The 23,889-nt window shown below is 39.4% G+C and overlaps 1 protein-coding gene across 2 annotated transcripts in view; it reads left to right on the top strand.

Annotated features, from left to right (window-relative positions):
* The window catches only part of LOC136881066 (serine/arginine-rich splicing factor 7), a 30,443-nt gene that overhangs the window by 4,932 nt on the left and 1,622 nt on the right, over positions 1-23,889 (top strand). For both annotated transcript variants that reach the window (XM_067153674.2, XM_067153675.2), the window contains exons 3-5: positions 9,574-9,727; positions 12,755-12,946; positions 19,471-19,662. In XM_067153674.2, coding sequence (XP_067009775.1) covers positions 9,574-9,727; positions 12,755-12,946; positions 19,471-19,662 — 538 coding nt within the window. The remainder of the gene's footprint in view (positions 1-9,573; positions 9,728-12,754; positions 12,947-19,470; positions 19,663-23,889) is intronic.

The raw sequence follows: 23,889 nt of genomic DNA, 5'->3' as shown, positions 1-23,889 counted from the left end.
GTCCATGGCTCAAGTAGTTTCTTGCATTCTCATTGGTCATGGTGAACGGAATGTGACGTCATTGCCATCAATGCTGATAAATACATTGCGTTACCAATCCCGGCTGAATAAAAGCACAAACAAAAAAACACCATGTAAAATTACAATGCAGCTTTAACCGTCCGGACCAATGGTCTTGTCCAGGTCTTATCCTAACCGTCCGCACGGCAAGAACCAGTCCAGACCAATCGTGTTTCCACATGAAACTAGAGGCGTAGGGCCGCTTCGCGGCTTCTAACCGTCCAGACCAATGGCCTTGTCCACGGCAAGAATCCTAACCGTCCAGACCAATCGGCTTGTCCACGGCAAGAATCCTAACCGTCCAGACCAATCGTGTTTCCACATGAAACTAGGGGCCTAAGGCCGCTTCACGGCTTCTAACCGTCCAGACCAATGGTCTTGTCCACGGCATGAATCCTAACCGTCCAGACCAATCGTCTTGTCCACGGCAAGAATCCTAATCGTCTTGCCACCAGCTATCTAAGCACCTCACTCATTAGTTCCTCCGTACAGAGGTTGGCAGCTCTGAGCATAGCTTCACAACATCCTTCCCGAGAAGGCCGCGAGCGTGTAAACAAACGACGGTCGTCCCGCGCGCAGCTGGATGTAGCGAGTGCTGGGCTGCGAGAAGTAAAGCATTGATCAGTCTAATAAAGAGAACTATTATGCATTTTGTTGCCTGTGTTGGTGTGATATAAATATTATTATTTGTATGGATGTCATAAATGAGAATGTTAGGTACATTTTCTTGTAACCATTTGTATGTTTTCTTAGCTTAAGATTTTAAATTTAATGGTCAGTTCGCATTGTAATTGTAGATATGTATGCCTTCTATTCTGTCCTTTTTTCACCTAGACCGTGGCGCAATGTATGTGATGAAATCCAAGAATTTAAAAAATCTTCCTATTTTTGATTTCTAAAAGTTGGCAGGTATGCTAGTCATATGTTGAAATAGTATTTTGTCACACAGATACAGGGTTGACATTGTTATTGGTTATGGTTAGCGGAGACCGCTAAGACGTAAACAGGCCAAGTAAGAGGCAACAAAAGCGTTATTATGATGCGAGACAAATGTTGTTATAGTTGTAATTTAAAATTATGTGTGTGTGCTTAAAAAATGAAATAACGGGCTGTTATATCACAACATTCAATATAGCCTATTCTTATAGGAGTGCAACCTCAGGCTCCTACATCACCGTGAAAATGTGATAATTGATGTTTTTCGGGCGTTCTTTTATTGCAGGGAAAATAATGTATTGCCTTGTTAATGCTTGCAATGGCAGCAGGAATTTTTTGCAGGATTCTACATACACTTTTCTTGCACTTGTGAACATAGTTACCTACAATTACATGAAGTGTCTCAAGCATAATATCTAACAAGTAGAGGATAGATCCTCCAGTCAGCCAGTTTTCACAGAGCTTCAATGCACCTGTGGGGCAACACTCAACAGTAACTTGTGTATAAGGGTTTAAGTCAATACGCTTTCGTTTTAGAGTAAATGAGGTCAGGTGTCATTACACAGAATCTGCTTTGGTCAAAGTGGAGGTGATAGAACTCTAAAAGGTGAAGAAATTTTACTTAAACATGTCAGGTTCGCAACCTAATAACTTCGGAAAAATTAATGAATCCCCGATTCCAATGCAAGGCATATAGGGTATACTTGGGAGTTACATCACAGTCAAACGGGTGGTGGCATAGTGGTCACCGTACTTGTCTGCGAACCTCGTAGACGTGAGTTTGAGTCGCGTTGTGGCTATAATTGATGTAGAAAATAAATTAACATTTGAGGGGACGTTATTTAAAAATCGGAACAAAAATGTTACACAAATTGCAGTACACTTTATTTTCTACCTGAAATTAATATAGGTAGGCCTAAATGTTCTCACAGGTGCTGTTGGATCTCTTTCTCTGTATATATATTAATTTGAGGTAGAAAATAAAGTTCCACTGCAATTTGATTATTATTTTTAATCGCATTTTACCTTCACATTCCCTAAAATAATGAAAATGAAAACCTACAACCTGTTTTCCAGTCACTGACCGGGTCTGGGATGAAATGAATGAAGGAAGCATATATAGGCTATTATTACAATGGGGTCGCCACTCCCAAAGTGATATATTAATGCCTGGTAGATGCTATGAAATGAGAATGGAGTGTGTTGCTGGAATGAAAGATGACCGGGAAAACCGGAGTACCCGGAGAAAGACCTGTCCCGCCTCCACTTTATCCAGCACAAATCTCACATGGAGTGACCGGTATTTGAACCACGGTATCCAGCGGTGAGTGGCCGACGCGCTGCTGTCTGAGCCACGGAGGCTCTTTTTCCTTGAAATAATAATTGGTATAAAAAGGCATGCCTATGGCGGGACTCAAAACTCGCATCATCGCAGTTCTCAGACAAGTACGATGACCCCTTGACCACTGCTCCACTTGTCTGGGTTGCAACTCTTCAAGTATATACGCGTTACATCAGAATGGGGGGATTCATAAAAATTTTGGAAATTATTAGCTTGCGGACCTGACAAGTTTAAGTAAAATGTGTTTGCATTTTATTGTTCTATCACCTCTACGTGGTCCGAAGCGGATCCTGCCTCATGACATTTGTTCTCACTTTTTTCAAAGACGGAAGCGTATTGACCTAAGCCCTTATGCACAAGTTACTGTTAAGTGTCCCCAACAGGTACATTAGGCTCGTTGAAATCGATTGGACGCAGGGTCTGGCCCCCTCCTTGTAAATTCTATAAGCAACTGCTGCACTGGAGAAACTGATAAGTTTCAATCTGTTGGAAACTAACCTATTTTCAATATCGTGTAGTACCTTATTCATTATGGCTTTAGTAATTAAAAAAACTTTTTTTCTGACAACTCTAAAAAGTCGTTATTTCTTAGTATGGTTCGTCTTTTGCCTTCTTCAGTTTATAGTCTTCATACAGCAATACAGTTTCAAACTTACGTCTTCCACATGCCTCTATTTTGAAATTTTAGCAGCTGTTAAAAGACGTTTAACACAGGGCTGCTGCCATTTGTTAGTTAACAATTCTTGATGAGACTATCATTTTGTTAAATTACGTGCTAAGTCTCCTTAACAGCAGAGTTAACACTTAACATTCATTGAAGAAACTGGACCTTATTGTCTTAAGCCAGCAACTGTGTCACACACGCGCGCGTTATATAACATTTCTCGATGCGAATCTTGTTCATAGCATGAATTCTCAGAAATATCACTTCCACAATCACAACATTACTAGCACGTAAAGTGTACTCCAGATGTCTCACTGCGGTGTATAATCGATTCATAGTTTGTGTACACAGGTTGCCGATACGAATCTTGACGATTGCCGAGGTCTACCGACTCAGCCCTAGGGAGTCCAGGTATCACTAAAAGTTTCACGAGTAATTCCTATTGTTGCTATTAAAAAAAAGTAATGCCTAACATAGTCTGTTAACATCCGCAAAAGGATTGCAATGGTTTCCGGACAAATACATTTAGAGACAACATGCATATTTGTACTTCTGGAGACTGGTCAGATGATTGATCGCAGCTGTTGACATACTGTGGGTAAGTCTTCATACGATTCTTAAGTTTCTTACCGGCTGCTGAAGTGATTGTCTGCAGATGCAGTTATTCATTAAGCTGTGTTGTGTCCCAGGCAATGTACAGGTTTTCCAATGCTGAGTAAGCAGACAGGCATTTTGTATATAGGTTGGCGGATGGAGATGCGGTGAAGGCACGTTATTTCTACCAAGAATGATATCGGAATCGTCATTGCCCCGATAAGAAGAATTAACATTTTAATGTGTCCATCGCCGCGTATACCTACACCTGGCACCAGAAGACTGCCAAGATTCACTACCCTTGTCACTGTTCAAGCTGTTCTTGAAGCTGTACACCAGAATCCTCGCGTCAGCACATGGAGTTTAGGTAGACAGATGAAATGTCCTAATGTTAGTATCTGGCGACTTTTGTGAGAACACCAACTGTATACAATATTAAACAGAAGGAAGGATCCACCTTTCAATACTCCGTTGTTAAGTTGAACCAAAATAGAGGTTACAACCTGTTCATTCGGGACCGGTTGCAACACATTTGAAGTGTCATCATCAGCCAATTAGCAAAACAGTGCAAAAATTAAGTCATAAAGGTCTAAAAACAACTCTAACAGTGATCACAGGCAAAAAAAATTAACACTATTTTGTGCCAAAGCAATTCCAGTTGGTGTTCTTAACACAATGATCACAGTCAAGAGTAAAAAGACCACCACTATTTCATGCCGAAACAAATGCAGTTGAAGTTCATAAGCAGGTCTAGTACAATCCTGTTGTGCCACATTCACATATGAAGACGTAAGATGATGTATTTGGGATCGATAACGAGTTAAAGGACGTGTGCTAATATGCAAACTTGAGGGATAACTCGTTATGAAATTGAACTTGTGATATGCAGATATGTATAGTTGTTGCCTGTAGATCGTGTTTTGTTGTTTCAAACAACCAAAGATACCAGACCATTAATTTATACATTTAGCTGCCGCTGCACGTCCTCTCGAATTATTAGCCATGATTGCAAACCTCAACTTTCTAAACACGTCATACATGACTTCTTAAAGATGCACAAACAGTAGCCGTGGAGCCCATGCTCACCTCTGCCTGCGGATCTGGGACTTATACCCAGGAGACCTCAACTGTAGAACTGTTTAAACCCTACCAGTGGAGAGACAATCACAGTGGAAGAGGTAGGATTCAGGTTTATCAATCAGTGAAGAAGCAGACTTTGCACACGCAATGGCAGTGGTACCATAGACTTAATCTTTTACAGGGAACCAGAGATAAAAATAGGCTCAGTTTTACTCTTATCAACATTTGGAGATTTTTCGTCACCCCCTTGCCACGAGAGCTAACAAGAGTTCCACTCGGTTACTAAAGTCTTCCTCAAAATGGCGTAGGTTTGATAAAGTACAACCGGGTGAGTTGGGCGTGCAGCTGTGATCTTCCATCCGGGAGATAGTGGGTTTGAACCCCATTGTGGACAGTCCTGAAGATGGTTTTCTGTGGTTTCCCATTTTCACATCAGGCAAATGCTGGGCTGTACCTTAAGGCTACAGCTGCTTTCTTCCCACACCTAGCTCTTATCCCATCGTCGCCATAAGACCTATATGTGTCAGTGCGACGTAAAGCAACTAGCAAAAAAAAATGATGTACACTATTTTTAAATTGCCAGGCACAGTTATCAGTAAATGTGTACACGTTCTATTTGTTGGTTTCCTTTATCTTCCATTATAGCTGTAAGGAAGGTCCAGACACAATATTTACCCCCATCGAAGTGGAACAACCGTCTTTCAACATGTCTGCTTCGGTGTTACTTTGAATTACTGAATTTACTCTCGTAAATTTCTACAACTGCATCCGCTCTTCTTATTTTATTCATAATAGCTTTTACTCACGCCGCACACACTGCACAGCAGTTACTCCAATTGTCTTCATTGGCAAAACCTAATTCATGCGTAACAGAGTTAAGGCAAATGCACCAGAGAATGGCGAAATAACCAATCTGGTAAAGTGACAGTTTGGATGATGATGATTGTTTTAAGAGGAAGTACAACTGGACAATCATTGTCTCTTAACACTTAACAGTGGGGAAAAAAGAAGGGAGTCCTACACGTTGAAAATGTGTGTATCAGCACATGAAAGGAAAGAGCCAGTAAGGGTGTGAAAATGTAATATTCCATAAGCCTGGTAAACTTAAGACCATCAGGTTTAGAAAAGAACAGGAGTTGGCCAAGGGAAAGTCAGATAGGAAAGATACAGGATGGTTGCCAAGTTGTACTTTTAAAACATAACCACTCACTCTCAACACTAATCGGAAGGAAAATGGAAGGGATCTGATGCTTTAAAGAAAGAATTGCCGAAAGCCCAGGAAAGGAGTGAAAATGACTCTGTAGGTCTTGCAAACTTATTTCCGTTGGGGTCTGAAGGGAACAAATTGACCAGGTTGAAAATTGAAATGAGGAGGCTGACAAGTAACTGGAAGCAATGTCAGTCTCAGCCAGGGAAAACATGGTTGCCAACCCGCCCCCTAGATGAAAGCTTCTGGGTTTCCCTTTAGTTGCCTTTTAAGACGGGCAGTTGATTCCGTGGGTTTATTTTACCTCACCCACCTTCAGGAGGAAGACGGTTTTTATTTTGCGAAGAAAGTGTTGCTCCTCGCACTAACACTCCCAAGTACATTGCTAATCAGTAGGGGGTGGATGTTGTTGAACTGTCTTTTTTTCCCCTTTGCATTAGGACATTGCTCAGTACTATAGAAATTCATTTTTGCAATGTAACAAATATGTTTTTATTATGCACGTTTTGCTTATTTGTGATGAACAATCATTATTTCAACTTTCAAGGAGGTTTTAGGTCCATATTTAGCATTTTAAAAGTATATGCGTCTATTCTTTGTTGGGCTGAAAAAATTATACACTTTTCTTACATGTAGTTAAATTTGCTAAATGTCTTTCATGACCAAGCAAACTGACTGGCAGTTGTTCGTGACTGAGAAAGGATAAGGAAAGGATATATACCAGTGAGAAACGGGAGGGAACACAATACAGAACTCGGATTATGAGAAATTATTTCCTAACGTTGTCTCAAACTCAAGGAATGCACAAGCCTTCACACCTGCCTCTACAGTCATTGACCGTATAGTACAGTCCTGCAGTCATTCACCTTCTCGTACCTCAATGCCAAGAACAAATGGAAACGAGAAGGCATTTATTTCAGTCAATCACTACTGATCTGCATTTAGGGCAGTTTCCAGGTGGGAGATTCCTTATCTGTTAGCTTTTTCTTAAATGATTGCTAAGGAATTGGAAATTTATTGAACATCTTCCTTGGTAAGTTTTTCCAATTGCTAATTGCCCTTCCTATAAATGAATATTTGCCTTAATATGTCCTCTTGAAATGCAACTTTATCTTCATATTGTGATCTTTCCTACTTTTAAAGACATCACTCAAACTTATCCATCTACTGATGTCATTCCACGTCATCTCTCCACTGACAGCTCGGAACATGCCAATTAGTCAAGCAGCTCGTCGCCTTTCTCCCAAGTCTTTGTTTTAAACCTACTTCTCTCCAAAAATTACGTAAATTGGCATAAGATTACTTTGTTAATGATCTCTCTTGCTATATTAATAGCAACAACCGTGAATATTGTTTGACTAAAGTAAACTAGTTTTCACACTACGAGGTGGTGAAGCTCTTTTTGGGCATGCCCCCAATTGAGGAGAGCTGCATGTACCATTTTTACTGCATATCAACCTTCCTGCCATTCTTAATTCTCTGGCAGTACAGTACCAGGAATCAATCTCAGGCCCCCAAGAACCGCGGCTAATATTGTGCTTCTATTACGATAGCGGACATTCTTAACTACAAAAACCACACATATAGCATGACTGATGCGTACTTGCATTGCGTGGATCGGACACGAAACTATTCACCTGTTTGGGAGATGTCATCCGAGCTACACTAGGCCTACGCTACGGAGGTAGACTTTCTTTGCGAAACACAGATGCACCGCATGACTTTGATGTGTGTGGGCATTGCACGGGTCTTACGGACAAAGCTATTTACAAATTTGTGTGATGTCATCGGAGCTGCAGTAAGCCTTGTACCAGCTTCGAAATGGAATTGTTGTTCTTTGAACTATGTTGGGGCGTCTTGTATGTGAGTTTTTGCCTTTTCTTTGTCTCAAAAGGCCAGAGGGTCTAATGCAAAAGTAAATCGCGACCTTTGGTATTAACCGGAGAGGAGGGGTAGGGTTGAACTCTTAGTATATATATGCTTGCATGGCGGGGAATATAATCCAGGGACTGCTCGCGCACTCTTCGCAATAGTTGAGCAAAACATTTAAACTCCAATGTTGTTGTTGCATTCTGGTGACAGATTTCGAAGATTTTTACAGTATTTCCAATTTGATTTGGAACATCAAATTAACAATATGTAACTAGCATATATCTAAGTTATGTTAGCCGGGCGGTCTGTAAAAACGGTAAAGTGGTGCACCCAGTAAAAAAAGTCATGGTGAGAACACTGCCATGGTTAGCTGGTTTGAGTCCTGTTGGTCAGAAAGGATTTCACCATTAGAATGTTGGCCAGCAGGGTAGAAGTGGTAATATACAATTTTGAATCTCTTGCGTGCCAAAAGCCTGGTTTCAATTCCACACTTCTCTGCGGTGTTCATGTGGAGTGAGGGCATGGCAACTGTCGATGGCGATTCATCCATCGGATGTTGACATTAAGCCTAGGCCAGACACTTCTGTGCTATGCGACAAACGTAGGATATTTGCTGGCAACTGGTTTCACCCTCTCCCTTACTTCCGTGTATCATGTCACTCATTTCATATTGTTAACTCCTCTGATCAGGTTGACATTAGGAGGATCATCTGTTCGACATCTCACATTATACCTGACTCCGTAGATAAATGGGACAGGGGTGGACATATACATACAGTTTTGGCGGAGTGGGTGTGTTAAATGGGGGTTGTTTTGATCTAGAGGTTACAGAGAATTGCCCATTAAAGAAGCAGTTATAGTATATTATCTCATTACATCATCCACTCTTGTCCGGCTCCATGGCTAAATGGTTAGCATGCTGGCCTTCGGTGTCCCGGGTTCGATTCCTGACTGGGTTGGAGATTTTAACCGTAAATGGTTAATTCTCTTGGCTCGGGGACTGGGTGTTTGTGCTGTCTCCAACACCCCTGCAACTCTCACACACCACACATAACACTATCCTCCACCACAATAACACGCAGTTACCTACACATGGCAGATGTTGCCCATCCTCATTGGAGGCTCTGCTTTACAAGGGCTGCACCTGGCAAGAAATAGCCACACACAATTTATTTTCATTAATGTTGCTCATCTGTGGCCAGGCATGATGTGAGCTTTATTGGAGATAATAGTGAACTTTTTCAATCACAGTTGGCCAGTAGCAATACAGAAAATGGTTTCATTTTGTAGATTAATACAGTCATTATTTTAATTCTTCTTGATAACCAAATACTCAGTTGGGGAGTTTGGTGAGTTGCTGGCAACTGTAAAGGGATCTCCCCTCCCTGCTATTTTCGGGCATTGTTTCAATTTTTTTCCTCTGTGTGGCCCTGCTCGCCTTCGGAAGAGCCATTACTTCCTGAATAGGATATATTCTAGTATATTGTTTGTAGTAGGCATGCATTTTTAATTCTTCGTAACAGTCATCAAATTCGAATTTGTAATGAATTTTTTAATTCTTTGAAATTAATTTGTGTGTGGGATGTTTATTTCACTTGTAGAACACAAAAGGGGGCATCATATTGGAGGGCGTTATTCATGGCTTCTCACTAAGGAAATCTTGATCTGCCTCCTGGGCAGTGAGTGTAGGAGTTTTAAACTAAAATGTTACATCCTAGTGAAATGAACTCCATGTAATAACAGTTCTTGTGGCTATGCTCATCACGATGGCTTTGTTAAATTGAAATGTGCTTACTTGAATGACTTTTTTTTTTTTAGGATCATCTGCTTCAAAGCAAGAATTAGAGGAAGCATTCTCCTATTATGGACCATTACGTAATGTCTGGGTGGCCAGAAATCCCCCAGGTTTTGCGTTCGTTGAATTTGAAGATCCTAGAGATGCAGAGGATGCTGTCAGAGGTCTTGATGGCCGGTGAGTACCCTTAGGAGATTGTATCCTTGCATTTGCGTACCTGCCAACTTTTACAGTTTATCCGTAAAATTTACGGAAATTGCAGCATTTTACGACTGTGGACAAAAATTTAAGATATTAACATTCTACAATAGATTGTTTGCGTGGGTCGAAGGCAAGTCCACGATAGTCGGTAACTCATTCTTTGATATGATTGGTATTTTTAACCATGTGATATTTGTGTCTTATATTAATTGAATTTAAAGCCGGGATAATAGTTCTTCCATGTGAATCTTTTTAAATTCTGAACAATGTACAGACAAAACTCTTGAATCCCAGCACAGTCAGTTGCCATTTGTGGATGCTAAAATGTGAGAGCCATATCAGTGGATTTACTTACATGCGTTATATATCACCTTCAGGGCAAAATTCCAGCACCCAAGGTCTCTAATGCTGCAGTAATGAAAAGGGCCAACCCATAACATTATCGTAGTTCATGAATTGTTTACTTTCTTTACTGAAGGTAATATTTTAAGATTTTTTTAAAATGAACTTTAATTTAGTATTTAAGAGACCTGCTATTTGACTGTATAAATAGCTTGTGGCGATCATTTACGGGTTTCAAGCGTTTACTCTTCAAATATTTGAATGTTCTTTGTGGAGCTTATTTGCCAGTTCTATCTTTCTTTTTCTTCCTTCTAACATCGACGACCACTGCATGGGTTATGCATTAACAAAATGTACCTCTGTTTTGTTTTGTGCTGTGTTTCATGATCAGTCTTTTATATTCTGTCTTAAATGTGAACTGACACTAGGAACACAAAGACCCAGTGCGGTGGATTTGGTCAAAACTAGCAAAAATCTGCCAGGAACTGGACCCGGGCCTCTTACAGACAACAAACATATAAGAGACGCAAAGAAATAAAGATATAACAGTAATAAGGGCAAGAACTTAAATTTATTATGGAGAAGGAAAAAAAAAGGTTGCACAGGTAAAACAAGGGGGCTAATATTAATAATATGTGGCCCATAATCAAAATACATCAGACTCGATTATAGCACCTTCACACGCTTACCTTCATAAAAGACGTGACGAAAAGTTTGGTTTTAAGGACTTGACATCTGTATTAATTAATTGAAGAATATGAATTCAGGTGGGTACAAAACATTTCTTTGTAGCACATCGGGTATAAACAGTCATAAGTTTAGGGAGTAACAGCACCTAACCATAACATTCTCCCTTTCAATTCCTCAGATAAAACACAAAACCTTCAGCAATAAAAATCACGGGAGAAGTAGGAAGAGTGCACCAAGCTCATTTATACTCATAAAATAAATGCAAAGAGAAAAGGGGAAGTTACCATGGTTTTACGCAAAGCAATAAAATAACACAGAAGGCGCCCAACAAAGAATAAAACAAATTAAAGTAGAAAACGGGTAAAGAAAGCGGATGACGGCAATGTGAAACGAACAATAAGTAAATTGGACACAAGGTTTCACGGACTCAAACGTCAGAACCACCCACGCTCACGCATAGACCAAGTGGTTAGGTCGCCGAATAGAGGGACATATAAGAACGTCAATGCACAGCACATAACAAAATAAACAACCGCACTTGAGCTTAGACAGTATGAACCAGAAAGTGGTCCATCTTAAAGAGATGGAGTGTCTCCAACACCAAAACACACAGAAGCAGGCAAATTGCGTAGTTAGCTTGAATTCATACCAGGTCTATGAATTGGACATGAATTATACAGTACATGCGATAAAATAATACAACATGAGCTCAAGTGGAGTGTTAACGAAGCGACATGAGAAAAGGTCTCGGCCACACACAGCAAACAATCTCATACACACACATACATGAATCCGTGTCACCTTCTGTTCTCAAAATAAACATAGTGGATCGGTAAATGAAAATACCGAAAGAAGCGTGTAAAAGTAAACACACAAATAAATTAGAAACACATGTAATGAGGGAAGCCTTTCTAACCAAACCATGGTGAGCACAGAACGAAGCAATAATAAAACCAAGAGAAGATTAAAGAAAAATAAATACCTTGATCACATAAGCAATTAACATTCTCGAAAGGCCGAGATATGTACAGACATCTTGAATCGGTTAAAATATCTTTTATATGCCACAAAGGCGACTTGGAAATCCAATCCTTCCATCTTCTCCAAGTCAAAAATCTCCACACTCCCCCAACCAGAAAGATAACCCAACAAGACGGAGCAGAAAAGAAATGCTTTGACCTATGCTAACGTATGAGATGCCATCTATTGGATTAAGGAAAGATTACATAGTGGTAGCAACACGATGGGAAAGAGTAATAATTCATAGAATGTGAAGACATCAGAAAAGGCAAACGTACCATAAAATGATATGGTGTGGTTGAAATGCTAACGTGTTTAAATAGTCTGTTCAAATTATGACGACGTTGCTATTGGCATATGCAAATGGTCATCATTTTCCTGGTGTCTAGAAGGAAAGAAACGGAACAGGGAACCATTATCACTGGAGTAGTAGTAGTAGTATGGATATGAAAGGTCGCCGCGTGGGGATCCGTTGGCAGTCTTAGCTTTACCGGCTCATCTGCCATTCTTAAATCTCTGGCAGTACTGGGAATCAAACCTGGACTTAAGAGGATGGCAGCTAGTAGTGCTGTTACAGAGATGGATAATGGGTCAGTCAGTTGCCACTGATCAGGGTTTAGGGTTGTCAACCACATAGCAAATTCCCTATTGGTTGTTTTAGTCTTTTATTAAATAAACGATATATACCATGGGAAGGAACAAAAATGTGTCAAATGAATCCGTATATCACTTTTGTTCCTTTCCTTTAACAGAAGTGAATGTATGTTGTGTGCTACTTAAAATATTGTATGAATTTAGATTTTCTGTTGCAATTTAACCCCGTGGTTATGAGACTTAATTTATCTACTTGAAGTAGGAAGTTTAGATTTGTAACTTATTTTGGTAGTACTCATTAGTAAAATTTAAAAAATTTTCATTGTATGATAATTATGCATGGATTTTTGTTTCTAGTACTATATGTGGTCGTCGTGTGAGAGTGGAGATGTCAAATGGATTGGGAGGGAAAGGAGGTCGATATAGAGGTCCCCCACCTCGTCGTGGACGACCCTTCCATCCTGAAGATCGTTGCTATGAGTGTGGTGATAGAGGTCACTATGCTCGTGATTGTTACCGCTACAGCAGCCGACGAAGTGGGCGGCGCAGGTATTTGGAATTCTTTTCTTTATCATATCTTGTACACTGGACATGATTTTATTTAAGTTTCATTGGGGTGAAGTAGTGTCACCTGTTAATTGTATTTTAAAAAAGAACAGTACAACCTGCCTCTCTGGGCAATTCATTGTAATTAATTTTTACTATGTTGGTTTTTATTTATAAAAGAAGCATCATTTTTTCCAAACTCTGGTGGACTAATTAAGTGATAAATGTATTCCTAACATTTTTATAGGCAGTACGGCTGAAAAAAGTAAGATCACAAAACACAACCTTCTCTTCTGACTGCGAGTCTTTACAAGTCAGGCAGAGCTTCTACCTCCAGAGAGGCCAAAGTTGTATTATCTCATCCCAACGTAGTCTTTTAGCTGCGCCTTCGTAGTTCATCTGGTTCAGCTCGTCTGCTGCTGAAGCCTTAGATGGCCTGTCATTAGCGCCTACACAGTAAACAAAGCAAATATCTCCCGATGGGGTGTGCTACTACAAGTCTACGCAGGCTGCAAACGTGTAAAGTCTTCCTCCCCCTTCACCACTACTGCTACAGGCCAGTTTTCTTCCATTGCGTCTTCGGATGAATTTGAACCTGCGTAGTCTCCACTGCACTACACCCGACCAGATATATAAGACATGCACGATTCAACGTAGCCTCGCCATTTGTCCACTAGAGCTCTCCGGAGACTTGCGCGCAAAGAGACACTGCTTTTATAAGTGAGTTGTGGAAAGATGCAGAAAAGCTTATAGTGTGGGTTTAAGAAAAAATGCAAATCACTCACTATCACAGTTTTAAGAAATTAGTTAATGTAATCTTGCATGTTGTCACTGGGTTGAAATATGGAAATTTAGTAATAACTTGTACAAAGTTCTTTTCCATTATGCGGTTTAGAATCATATATCAATTTTACCTTTTGTTGGTAGTTTTTCATTTTCTTACATTTTGAGTTGTAGAGTGGAACAGGGCTTTAAAGTGGCCGTTCTGCAATGGGCATTAACAGTTGAAAAAGTGAAGTTGCATTTATATTGACCTGATATACTACACAATTTTTCTATAATACGAAATACAAATCATGGTGGAGTCTTGTTTTTGGGGCTACATTACGTACTTGCAAGGCATACCTATATACTATTTTTCTAAATATTATGATTTTAATTCAAAATTTTGATATTATATTGTCACTTTATTTTTTATTGGTATCTGATGTTTTTGATGGATGCATAATATTGGTACCTTATGTATGCTTGCTGCTTGTGATTTCACTTTATTGGCTACTTAATCACTTCAATGTAATCAAGGTAGTTTCTTTGGAAGGGAGAGTTCTGTGTTGGCATTTATGCATTACTTCAATAAAGGGTGTGAATAATGTACGGTAGAGATCTGTTATGGTGGGAATTCATACATTTGAAACATGTACTTGCGATATCAGATTATTATAGGCCTGTCCATTTCTTCATAGAAGTAGGAAAATATACACAAAAAAGAAACATCAGAATAGGTAAGAAACAGCAATCGGCTTTTTAAAACTTATTTTCATAGATGATTTCCATAATACGGTGTGCTAGTTAGCTATTTTCTAATTCCAACACTATTGTATTTACTTGCCTATAGCACACCGTTACTTATAAAACCCTCTTTACCAGGCGAGCTGGTCATACGGTTGGGGGCATTCAGCCGTGAGCTTGCTTTTGGGAAATAATGGGTTCAAACCCCACTGTTGGCAGCCGTTAAGACGATTTTTTGTGGTTTCCCATATTCACACCATGCAAATGCTGGTGTTGTACCTTAAGGCCACGGAAGCTTCCCTCCCACTCGAGGCCTTTCCTATCGTCGCCATAAGGCCTATCTGCGTCAGTGCGACGTAAAGTAAATCGTAATTTTATAAACCTTAATTTTAGGGGGTGGGGGCGGAAAGAAGTGCAAAAAAAATTGCTAAGTGACCAGGCAGCTGTAGGAACACTTCAGTTAACAGTAAATCCCACTCTCAGAGTGCGTGCCTCCACTTCTGCACCACCTGTGTCCTGGCCTTGGTGACTACCCCCTACCCTCAATTTTTCATACGCTATCAGCTTCAAAGCTGGGCAGCCGCTTGTAAGATGTAGTTTAGGAAGTGTCCAGTACACCTACAGGAGTGTAAATGAGCAAGATACCAAGTTTCATTGCATCCTTCAAGTGGGGTGTGTTTGAATATGCTGCAGAAAGTAAGCGAGAGCAGTGGTTCGTAAATACAAGGCGCATTCTCCAAATTTTTGAGAGCAATGAAAACGTCTAATTTCTTCCATGGTGTTAAGAAAGAAATAATAAAAAATGTGGCCTTTAATGTCTAGAGTGGGTTGGAGAGCATGAGACAATGGCTCTGATGTAAATCACAGCCGTTTCAAGCACGTGAAATTGAGACGTCTTGATATTGTGGGAAAGGATTTTAAAGCAAATAGTGGTTGATCAGAACACTTTGTGTTGAACTGGACTAAGTTTGCTGATATGGACCTCACTAGGTTAGTGTCTTCCATCAGATTATACCGACAAAGTGATCAAATTACACCACTTTATCAGAAGACTGTATCCACGCAGCACTGTGATATGGAGATGCCTTGGAGACGTGTGACCAGTCATCTGTGGTAATGCAGGACGGGGCTAATACAAAACTATTTAAATGTTCTATCACTTTTTGCACAAATAAAGTATAGATTTAAATAACAGTTGCGTGCTTTTAAAGATTCTAAATGTTCCTTGTTCTGTTTTTAAACAATGCCAACCTTAACCTGTATTATGTTAAATTTTCACCTATTATACACACTCCTATTTTTTAATGTTGAAAATTAGTGAAGAGTTGGGGTGTTACAGTTAAGTACAGTACTGTGTGTGAATGCATATCTGTAGTTTTGTTTAAATTGTAATAGTATCAATTTACCAGGTTCTGTGGCAAATGTTTTCTTTCTCAGTCACTTAATTTAATTTAACTGTACAATGCATGTCATGATATTTAAACTTAAAAGGAAAACTTATTTTTTGCTATAAATTTGTGGGAATAGCATTTCTGAAATTTAACCACATATGAAAATATATAAATATACCTCTGGAATCAGTGATATCCACTGCTGTGTCTTGAATGCACTGTTATAAAAATGTTTTTTTCTTGTGTTTCAAAAATGAATGTTTGTTTAAACCAGTTGACAGGTATTACTAATTGAATTTGACAGTGCCTTCAAATGTTGGCTGGATAGCTTGCTAGTATGGAAGATAATCAGCTGTATTCTACAGTATGGTCCAGAATATAAAGTATATTGAAACATAACAGAGTCGTGAGACAAGTGGGCGTGCAAGGTGTTTAATTGGGCTGTAGTTTAACCTTGGCTCGTCACCAGAGTAATCGTTATGCGGTGGATAACGTCTCTGAAGTGTGGTACAAAAAGCATTCGTTGTGGAGGATTGTTTCCGATCTTCTGGAAAGGGTTGATGATTGAGATCAAGTGTAAGAATTGGCCATGAACATTTTCAAGAGAAATTTATTAATCCTGCTCCCATGAAGCGAACCGTGCTACTGCTGGTGCTAAATTATAGTGTATCAGTTCCATTCTGTGCCAAGGAGAAGGTTCTTCCAGTAGGAAATGTATGGCCACATTTCCAAAACCACTTTCGGACAGATTATCCTTACCTGTCATATTCTCCTGACATTACTTCGCTATATGCATCTATGTGGGGTATTTTAAAAGAGCAAGTGTACCGGAGTTCCATGTCTCGTGATATCGAACAGGTGATCAACATCAGACGTGTAATTCATTCTTATGGCGGAAACTCAGTTTGCGGATTTGGCAGCACAGATGTGAAGTACATCCTGAGTTGGCTGGTCTAGAACATATCTTGTGGTGATTTGTTGTGTTAGGTATTGTATTCTCACAGATAACTGCTGTGTAAACTCCCAACAAAAGTCCATGATTTTGGTAGGCCTATACTTTATTCTGGGTCATACTCTGTATAAACACTAATTTACTCGCGTCAGAAATATACTTAATCATACAGTTAGATACAGTAATAATTAAACTATTCACAAAAATTAACAAAGTAGACTAAATTTACTGTACATCTTGCTGGAATGTGTAAATATCAATAATTGGGAGAAAATTCATGCAAAAATCGCTTCTGTTAGTGGGTGAATCAGTGAAAGGGTTCTCGTAACCAAAGGATATTACAGAGTTTAATATAGGAATTTTCAAGGGACATCAAACTTGTTACAACGGGTACTTGCTGTACTGGACTTCTACTGTAGTTTTGCTGAAAATGTAATGTATCTTTGTTGTACAAGTGGGTTACTTCATTTATTGGAATTTACACCTTTGCATAGTATGTCTTCAATTAATGGGAATTTGACTCCTCTATGATAAGTATATAAATGCAACTTCATTATAAGAAATGTTATGCTCTATGTTAGCTGTTATTAAAATAGCGTGTTGGTTAGATCTGTCTTCAAAGATTCTTTTGGGAGAAGCAATATTAATTTGATAGGATTCTGATTTTATTTTATTTTACACTGTGTTGGTGACTGGTTATATTAATCATTCAGCACAAGGTTTGTGGTTTTTTCCTGTTCTTTGCAGGAACCTATTGCTTTGTAACAAATTCTGTTGGAAGTCTTTCATTCTGGGATATTGTATCTATAGTTTGAATATAATGCCATATAATATCCTTGTGGGCTAAAAATCAAATCTCATAGTTGTATGTTCATTTTTAGAACTAAATCTCTGGTGCAGTTAGTTGTCATTTCAATTGTTGCATTGTGTAATCAGTGTAATTGGGCAGTCAAGTCTTCTCACCGGAAGTAGACTTGGCTAATAAATATAGAAATTGTTGGATAGAAGATGCACATTTGTGGTAACAGCATTGCTTTCCATTCACACGATCACACATTATTTCCACTCTGGGTGATTAGGCCGAATTAAACATGGTATGTAAAGGTTTTTGAAATTTTGGAATTATCAGTTGTACTGGTGATGGAAAGAATATAAGGCTGTGTTACAGACTGGCGATTTCCTGTTTGCTTCTGTAGTGGATGTTAAGCCCAAGGATCTGGATATTCGAATTTCTGTATTGTTAGATACTTTTCTGTGGTCAGTGTGGTGCTTCCATGAAATCTTTCATTTTCATTAAGGCAGAATCAGTATGATATGGATTCCATATGGAATATTGATCCTGTGGCTTATGTTAAGACTCTCGCGTCCTGTAAAATTACATGCTCAATTATTTCCTCTTACAATGAATTATTTTAGATAGTATTAATGTTTACTATGGAAGTGGGTCATAGCAACATTTTAACTATGCAATGTTGTGTTTGAAATAAAAGCATTGCCTGTAAGTAGCATTGGAGGTTTCAGGGAATTTTTTTTTTTTTTTGTGTGTGTGAATACATTATTCATAACTGCATTTTACTTAAAATACTTTCCAGCTTAATAGGTTTTGTTGAGTACATATAGTATATGCTGAAGAGATGTTAAGTGCAGAAGAAAAATTGCCTACCAGACACAAGTGGGATCCGAACCCACAAGCTTCAGATTTCTCCCTTACTTTTAGCAGACAAGATTTTGACCTTTAGGGGGTGTCGGTGCAGTTAAGTAAGGGGCTGTTTTATACTTCCATCCTTGGAAGCCCTGACAATATTCTTTTGAAGTTTCCGAACTACACCTTTCTAGATGTTTGCTAAAATGTGCTTACTAAAGGAGTGAAATGGAGAAGATGAACTAGAATTGTGAGCCAAAGAGTAAGGGAAGAGAAAGGGTTGTCCTGTTAATCATATTTCTTTCTTTGAAAGAATTAATATGTAGAAATGCAGACAATTAGATTGCTGAAAATTTTAACTGGCATGGAATAATGAACAATATACATTACGGTACCGAAAAGTACAGATCTTCAAAGGGAATGAAAGTGCCTTTCAATTGAAGTACGTGGAAAAGCAGTGGAAGAAAGAAAAGAATGAATCTATGCAGGGATGGGCAATCTTGCATATTCACTAGACACCATCTTTGGTGGAAGTGGTCTGTCATAAATTTTCCTGTTTCTACTCTACAGACTAGCTATTTTCCACTTCCTAGCTTTGCCAAGGAGCGTATCCATACTCAGTTGAGGAGGGGTGGATAGGTGCCTGGTATGTACACAGTCCATTCGCCTCTAGCTGGAGTTTGGATAAGGGATAACCAGGTTTCAAATTAATTTGGTCGGACGTTAATGTATATTGCAAGGTGGTCTTAAAAGTATAATCCCATTTCGTTTCTCTTTGATTCAAAACAAAGTACTTAAAGTACCCCAGAAGGATTGTTATATTGACTGGCACTGCACCAATAGTGTATTATGTTGAGATAGGCAAACTATTTTTCCAAAACACGCAATACTGCCAAGTGCCTGTTGTGGAACGAGCTTGAGGAAGGGGGTATTTATTGAAAATTAATCTTACGATTAGAGGGTAGAATCTTGCACTTACATAACTCTTTTCTTGGTCCGGGTCTCGCTCACGGTCACGTGATTTCCGCACAAGGTCTCGCACCGTGTCGCGGAGCCGTTCCAGGGATCGTGGGCGTTCCAAATCCCGCTCACCGCGCAGAAGCCCGAAGGATAGATCACGCTCCAGAGACAGAAGCCCAAGGGACAGATCTCGTTCCAGAGATAGAGGCCGATCCCGATCCGTTGACAGATCGAAGAGCCGCTCCAGATCCAGATCCCGCAGCAGGTGAGTAATATCAGACCAAATTGTAAACTTCCTTTGGATTTCTAATATGTTTGAGTGTGTTTGTGTATATAATTTGTTTGCTACTAGTTTGAGGTTTTCTTTTTCTTTTCTTTTTTACTAGTACTTTTCAAGAATAACTGCACGCAAAAATGATTAATTTTTCAAAATAAAATGGCAGTGCTTGCTGCGATTCATTCATTAAATCCGTATTGACGGTTGAACTTCTTACGAAATTGTACAAAACTGTTTCAATCCTCGTCGATACTATATATTTTACGTCCAATTAAGACGAAACTTCACATAAATGTTTGTATATAAATAAATATGGGCAAAATATTTAGTATACTATTGACTACGAGGATTGAAGTAGTTTTGTACAATTTTGTAAGAAGTCCTTTATCATTGCTAGGGTCCGATATTGTTCTGTCAAGCATTGCATTTGCTGGTGAAAATAAATCTTAGTACAGCTTTTTCCGACTTAAAACAGTCGTCCTTGAAAGGATGTAAGCTGGATATTTAGTGTTAAAAGTATGATTGTGCTCGATCATCCCAATAATGCTCGTTTCCGTCTGGTGCTCCGACGTCCAGCTCTTTCATCAGGTGATCCAGTTGTTCCCTTTGGTCTATATAGATAGCCCAGGAATGAGCAACACACATTCCATTCTGAATTTATTTTTGTACTCTCAAATTATTTTAATTAATCTTGTTCCACTATCTTCAACCAACTGCTATAAACAATCGCCACATGTCTTCCCATTTGCCTCCATTTCCATGCTAAATAGTGAACAGCTCGTAGTCAATGTTTTTCTCACGAGAGCACTGGCAGCCTTTGTAGTTTCAATAGCGCTGCATTAGGCACATCCTAAAAGTAGAATCAGTGCCCATGTTGTATCTGCGATGTACATAACTTGTTCATCTACACAACCCGTATATATGATTTGTGGAGTACAGAAACCAACTAAAATGTACTTATAAGGTTTATTTACAACATAACCATTAAAAAATTGAGAAAGGTCACTGGAGTTTTTGAAACAAAGTACCGTATAATCTTGAGTACCACCCGCACTGTTTTTTCGAAAATATTGCTTCCAAAATTGGGTGATGGTCTTATATAAAATTTAGGAAAATCGGGCAACAATGCTCCCTCCGCTCTCGGTATACGCTACTTCCACGCTTGGCACGTTCTCGGAGTATCAACATGAATTCCACAGAGCGTTAGCGATCTTTACTGCGAGTGAGAAACTGAAGGTAGTTCGGGAAGCCGAAATTAATGGAAATCGTGCCACCGGTAGGAATTACAATATTGACGAGTCGTGTATTCGCGATCGGAGAAAGAAAAATGTGTTATTAACATGTAGTGATGGTCGTAGAGCTTTTCGTGGACTGAGTACAGTTTCCAGAAATTGAAAAAACAAAAACTTTATAACTATGTGACAGAAAGGCAGGAATTGGGATGAAGTGTCATCTCCGTACAGGCCATGAAGGCCCTTGGAGGGGTGGAAGGTAAAGGCTCCCTCTATCCGTAACCTCGGCACTGGATGGGGTGGAGTGGTTAGCTCTACCTTCGGGGGGATATAATGTGTCGGCTAAAGACATTAGAGATCGCAAAGGAACTTTGAACGGAAGGATTTATGGCAAGCCAAGGATGGGTTTGTAATTTTTATAAGAGAAATGGGTTGAGCGTACAAAGGCGTGCCTTAATTTCACAGCGCCTTTTCTGGTGCCTACGATAAGTTGTCGTTTCAGAGTCACATAATTCGGATGCGGAAGGAAAATGCATATTTGCTTTCTCAAACTGGCAATGCAGATCAGATGCCAGTCTACTTTGAAATGACAGAGGACAGGACTGTGAATGTTAAGGGTGCAAATGGTGTTGCCATTTGAACAGGTGGTAGTGAAAAAAAGAACGGCGTTCAGTAATGTTTTATATTCTCGCCGACATAACCAAATTGCAGGCGTACATTGTTCTCAAGCGAAAGATGCTTCCTAAAAATTTACCCGCTGGTGTTATCGTCAGATCTCGGAACTCCAGCTGGATGTTTAAGACTGGGTAAAGTGTGTGTGGTAACGTCGCCCTGGTTCATTATTGGGACAAAAGAGCTTGCTTGTTCTCGACAGTTGCCGTGGCTACGCAAGATGCTATGAAGGTACATATCAAGGATGGGAAAACTGACCTAGCAGTCATTCCGGGCGGCATGACGTCTATGCTACAGTTGCTGGATGTCTGCGTGAACCGTCCATTTAAAGCAGCCTTGAAACAGCTCTATACAGAATGGATGGCGGCTGATAATCACACTCTGACGCCAACTGGTCTCATTCAGCACCCGGCAGTTCAGCTGCTGTATTCGTGGATTTTGACGGCTTGGAATCATATCCCTGGAGACCTCATACGGAAGAGCTTCAGGAAATAGCATTTCTAATGCTATGGATGGCAGCGATGACGACATGTTGTGGGAAGGTGATGGTGATGAAAGTTCCGAAGTTGGTACTGATGATGAACTCTTGGATATCGTTCTGGAAATGTTTGTTTACTTTTATTTGAATTTTCTAATTTGATGTGTGTTAGTCAAGATTGTAAATAACTTTGACTTCACTTTTTTAAAATTTTGTTCTTTCAAAATAAGGGTGCGGGTGGTATTCGAGATTATACGGTAATTATCTGATTCATCTTTTATTACGTTGTCACTAGTTTGGAGCGTTCACGTTGAAATATTATACTAGCAAAAAATTATTGTATTGTGAAATAATCGTCCTCCCCACTGCTCATACCAGTATCAGATTGTAGTCACTGCCACACTGCGTCATTTTCGGATCTATTCAGTGTATTTGAAATTAGTCTTTTTAGAAGCTTGTGAAGATCTGAGGTAATATAACGTCCCAACTTTTAATTCTCACTAGCATTAGTTCTCGGAGTCCCGGTTTTCCCTGTCTTCTTTCATTCCGGCAACACTATAATTAGGAAGGGAATGTATTTGATAGTTGATTTTTAAATAATTTAGGCAGTTAAGGGAAAGCAGTACACAGAAAGGGGGTTTCATAGGTATTTACACACCTGTTTCAGACTTCTTTCTTTCACTGTAGTAATACAGATCCCAGTTATTTCCGATGCTAGGTCATTAAAATGTTTACTAGTTGCAACATTGCCATATTGTAAATTGCCCCGTAAGAAAGGTTTAACGTTCCTCACCCGACTTAGTGGTTTGTTATTTTACACCTCTGCCAATCACAACATTGACACTTTCGGTTGGAGTTCTTGGTGGTGAAGAATGTGCATGCAGCTGATTTATTTCATTTCAGTGATTTTTTATTTACCCATTTCCGGAAGAAGACTGACATTACTGGTATTGCGCTAAACTGTCAGTTATAAATAATACATTATTAGGGTAAAACCTCGTTAATTCAAAGTCGTTGGGACTCAAAAATCGGACTTCGAATTACGTGATTTCGAATTAACCGCCAATTTGCAATTCAGAAGTACCAACCCTTGCTGCGTTACAAAATATTCTAAGGCCATTTACTGCATGCGGTTACCTTGATTCACAGTTTATACCTTTCAAATGCCATGGAAAAAACTATTTCCGAAATGTATCCAACAAGGTGCATTTACAATGTTCAAATAATGCACTTGGATAAATCACTGACAAACATAACCTCACACAACGAAAGAAAAAAATCGCAAATTCTAAGACGGGGATAAATTATGCCGGTTCCCCTGTGCAAATGCATTATTTTTGGATTTCTGTACTGTTTGCATTTTTAGATGCTTTGTACTGGCATAGAAAGCGCCCGAAACCCTTAAAACATTGTAGCTTATCGAACTTTTCTATGACGAGGGGATAAAGTATCTCGCGTCCATGTGCATTGCAACGCACTACTATGACCCCCATTCCTCACCCTTGTACGATTTCCCTGCTGGCAGTTTATCCATTAAAACCATAAGACCGTTTGGGCTCGCATTAATATAAAGCAATGCAGTTTCACCAGCAATAACAATATTGTTCGGTGCCTATGAATTTATTATATGAGCCACGTTTTTTCGTCAACTGTCGGCATCGCCAGTGTTCGCGGATTCTGTTTTCCCGCACACTGCCTGTTGCGTGATATTACGGCGCTCCTTAAAAGGTTGAATACAAAAGAATTCCGATTTCATTCAACTTAGCAATCATGAAGCGGACTGTAGACCCACCGAAGTGAGTGTAAGTGTGGAAAGTTACCGATCCACGTTCC

Source organism: Anabrus simplex, chromosome 9, assembly GCF_040414725.1.
Source record: "Anabrus simplex isolate iqAnaSimp1 chromosome 9, ASM4041472v1, whole genome shotgun sequence".
NCBI lineage: Eukaryota > Metazoa > Arthropoda > Insecta > Orthoptera > Tettigoniidae > Anabrus > Anabrus simplex.
This window is presented reverse-complemented; position numbering and strand designations above follow the sequence as displayed.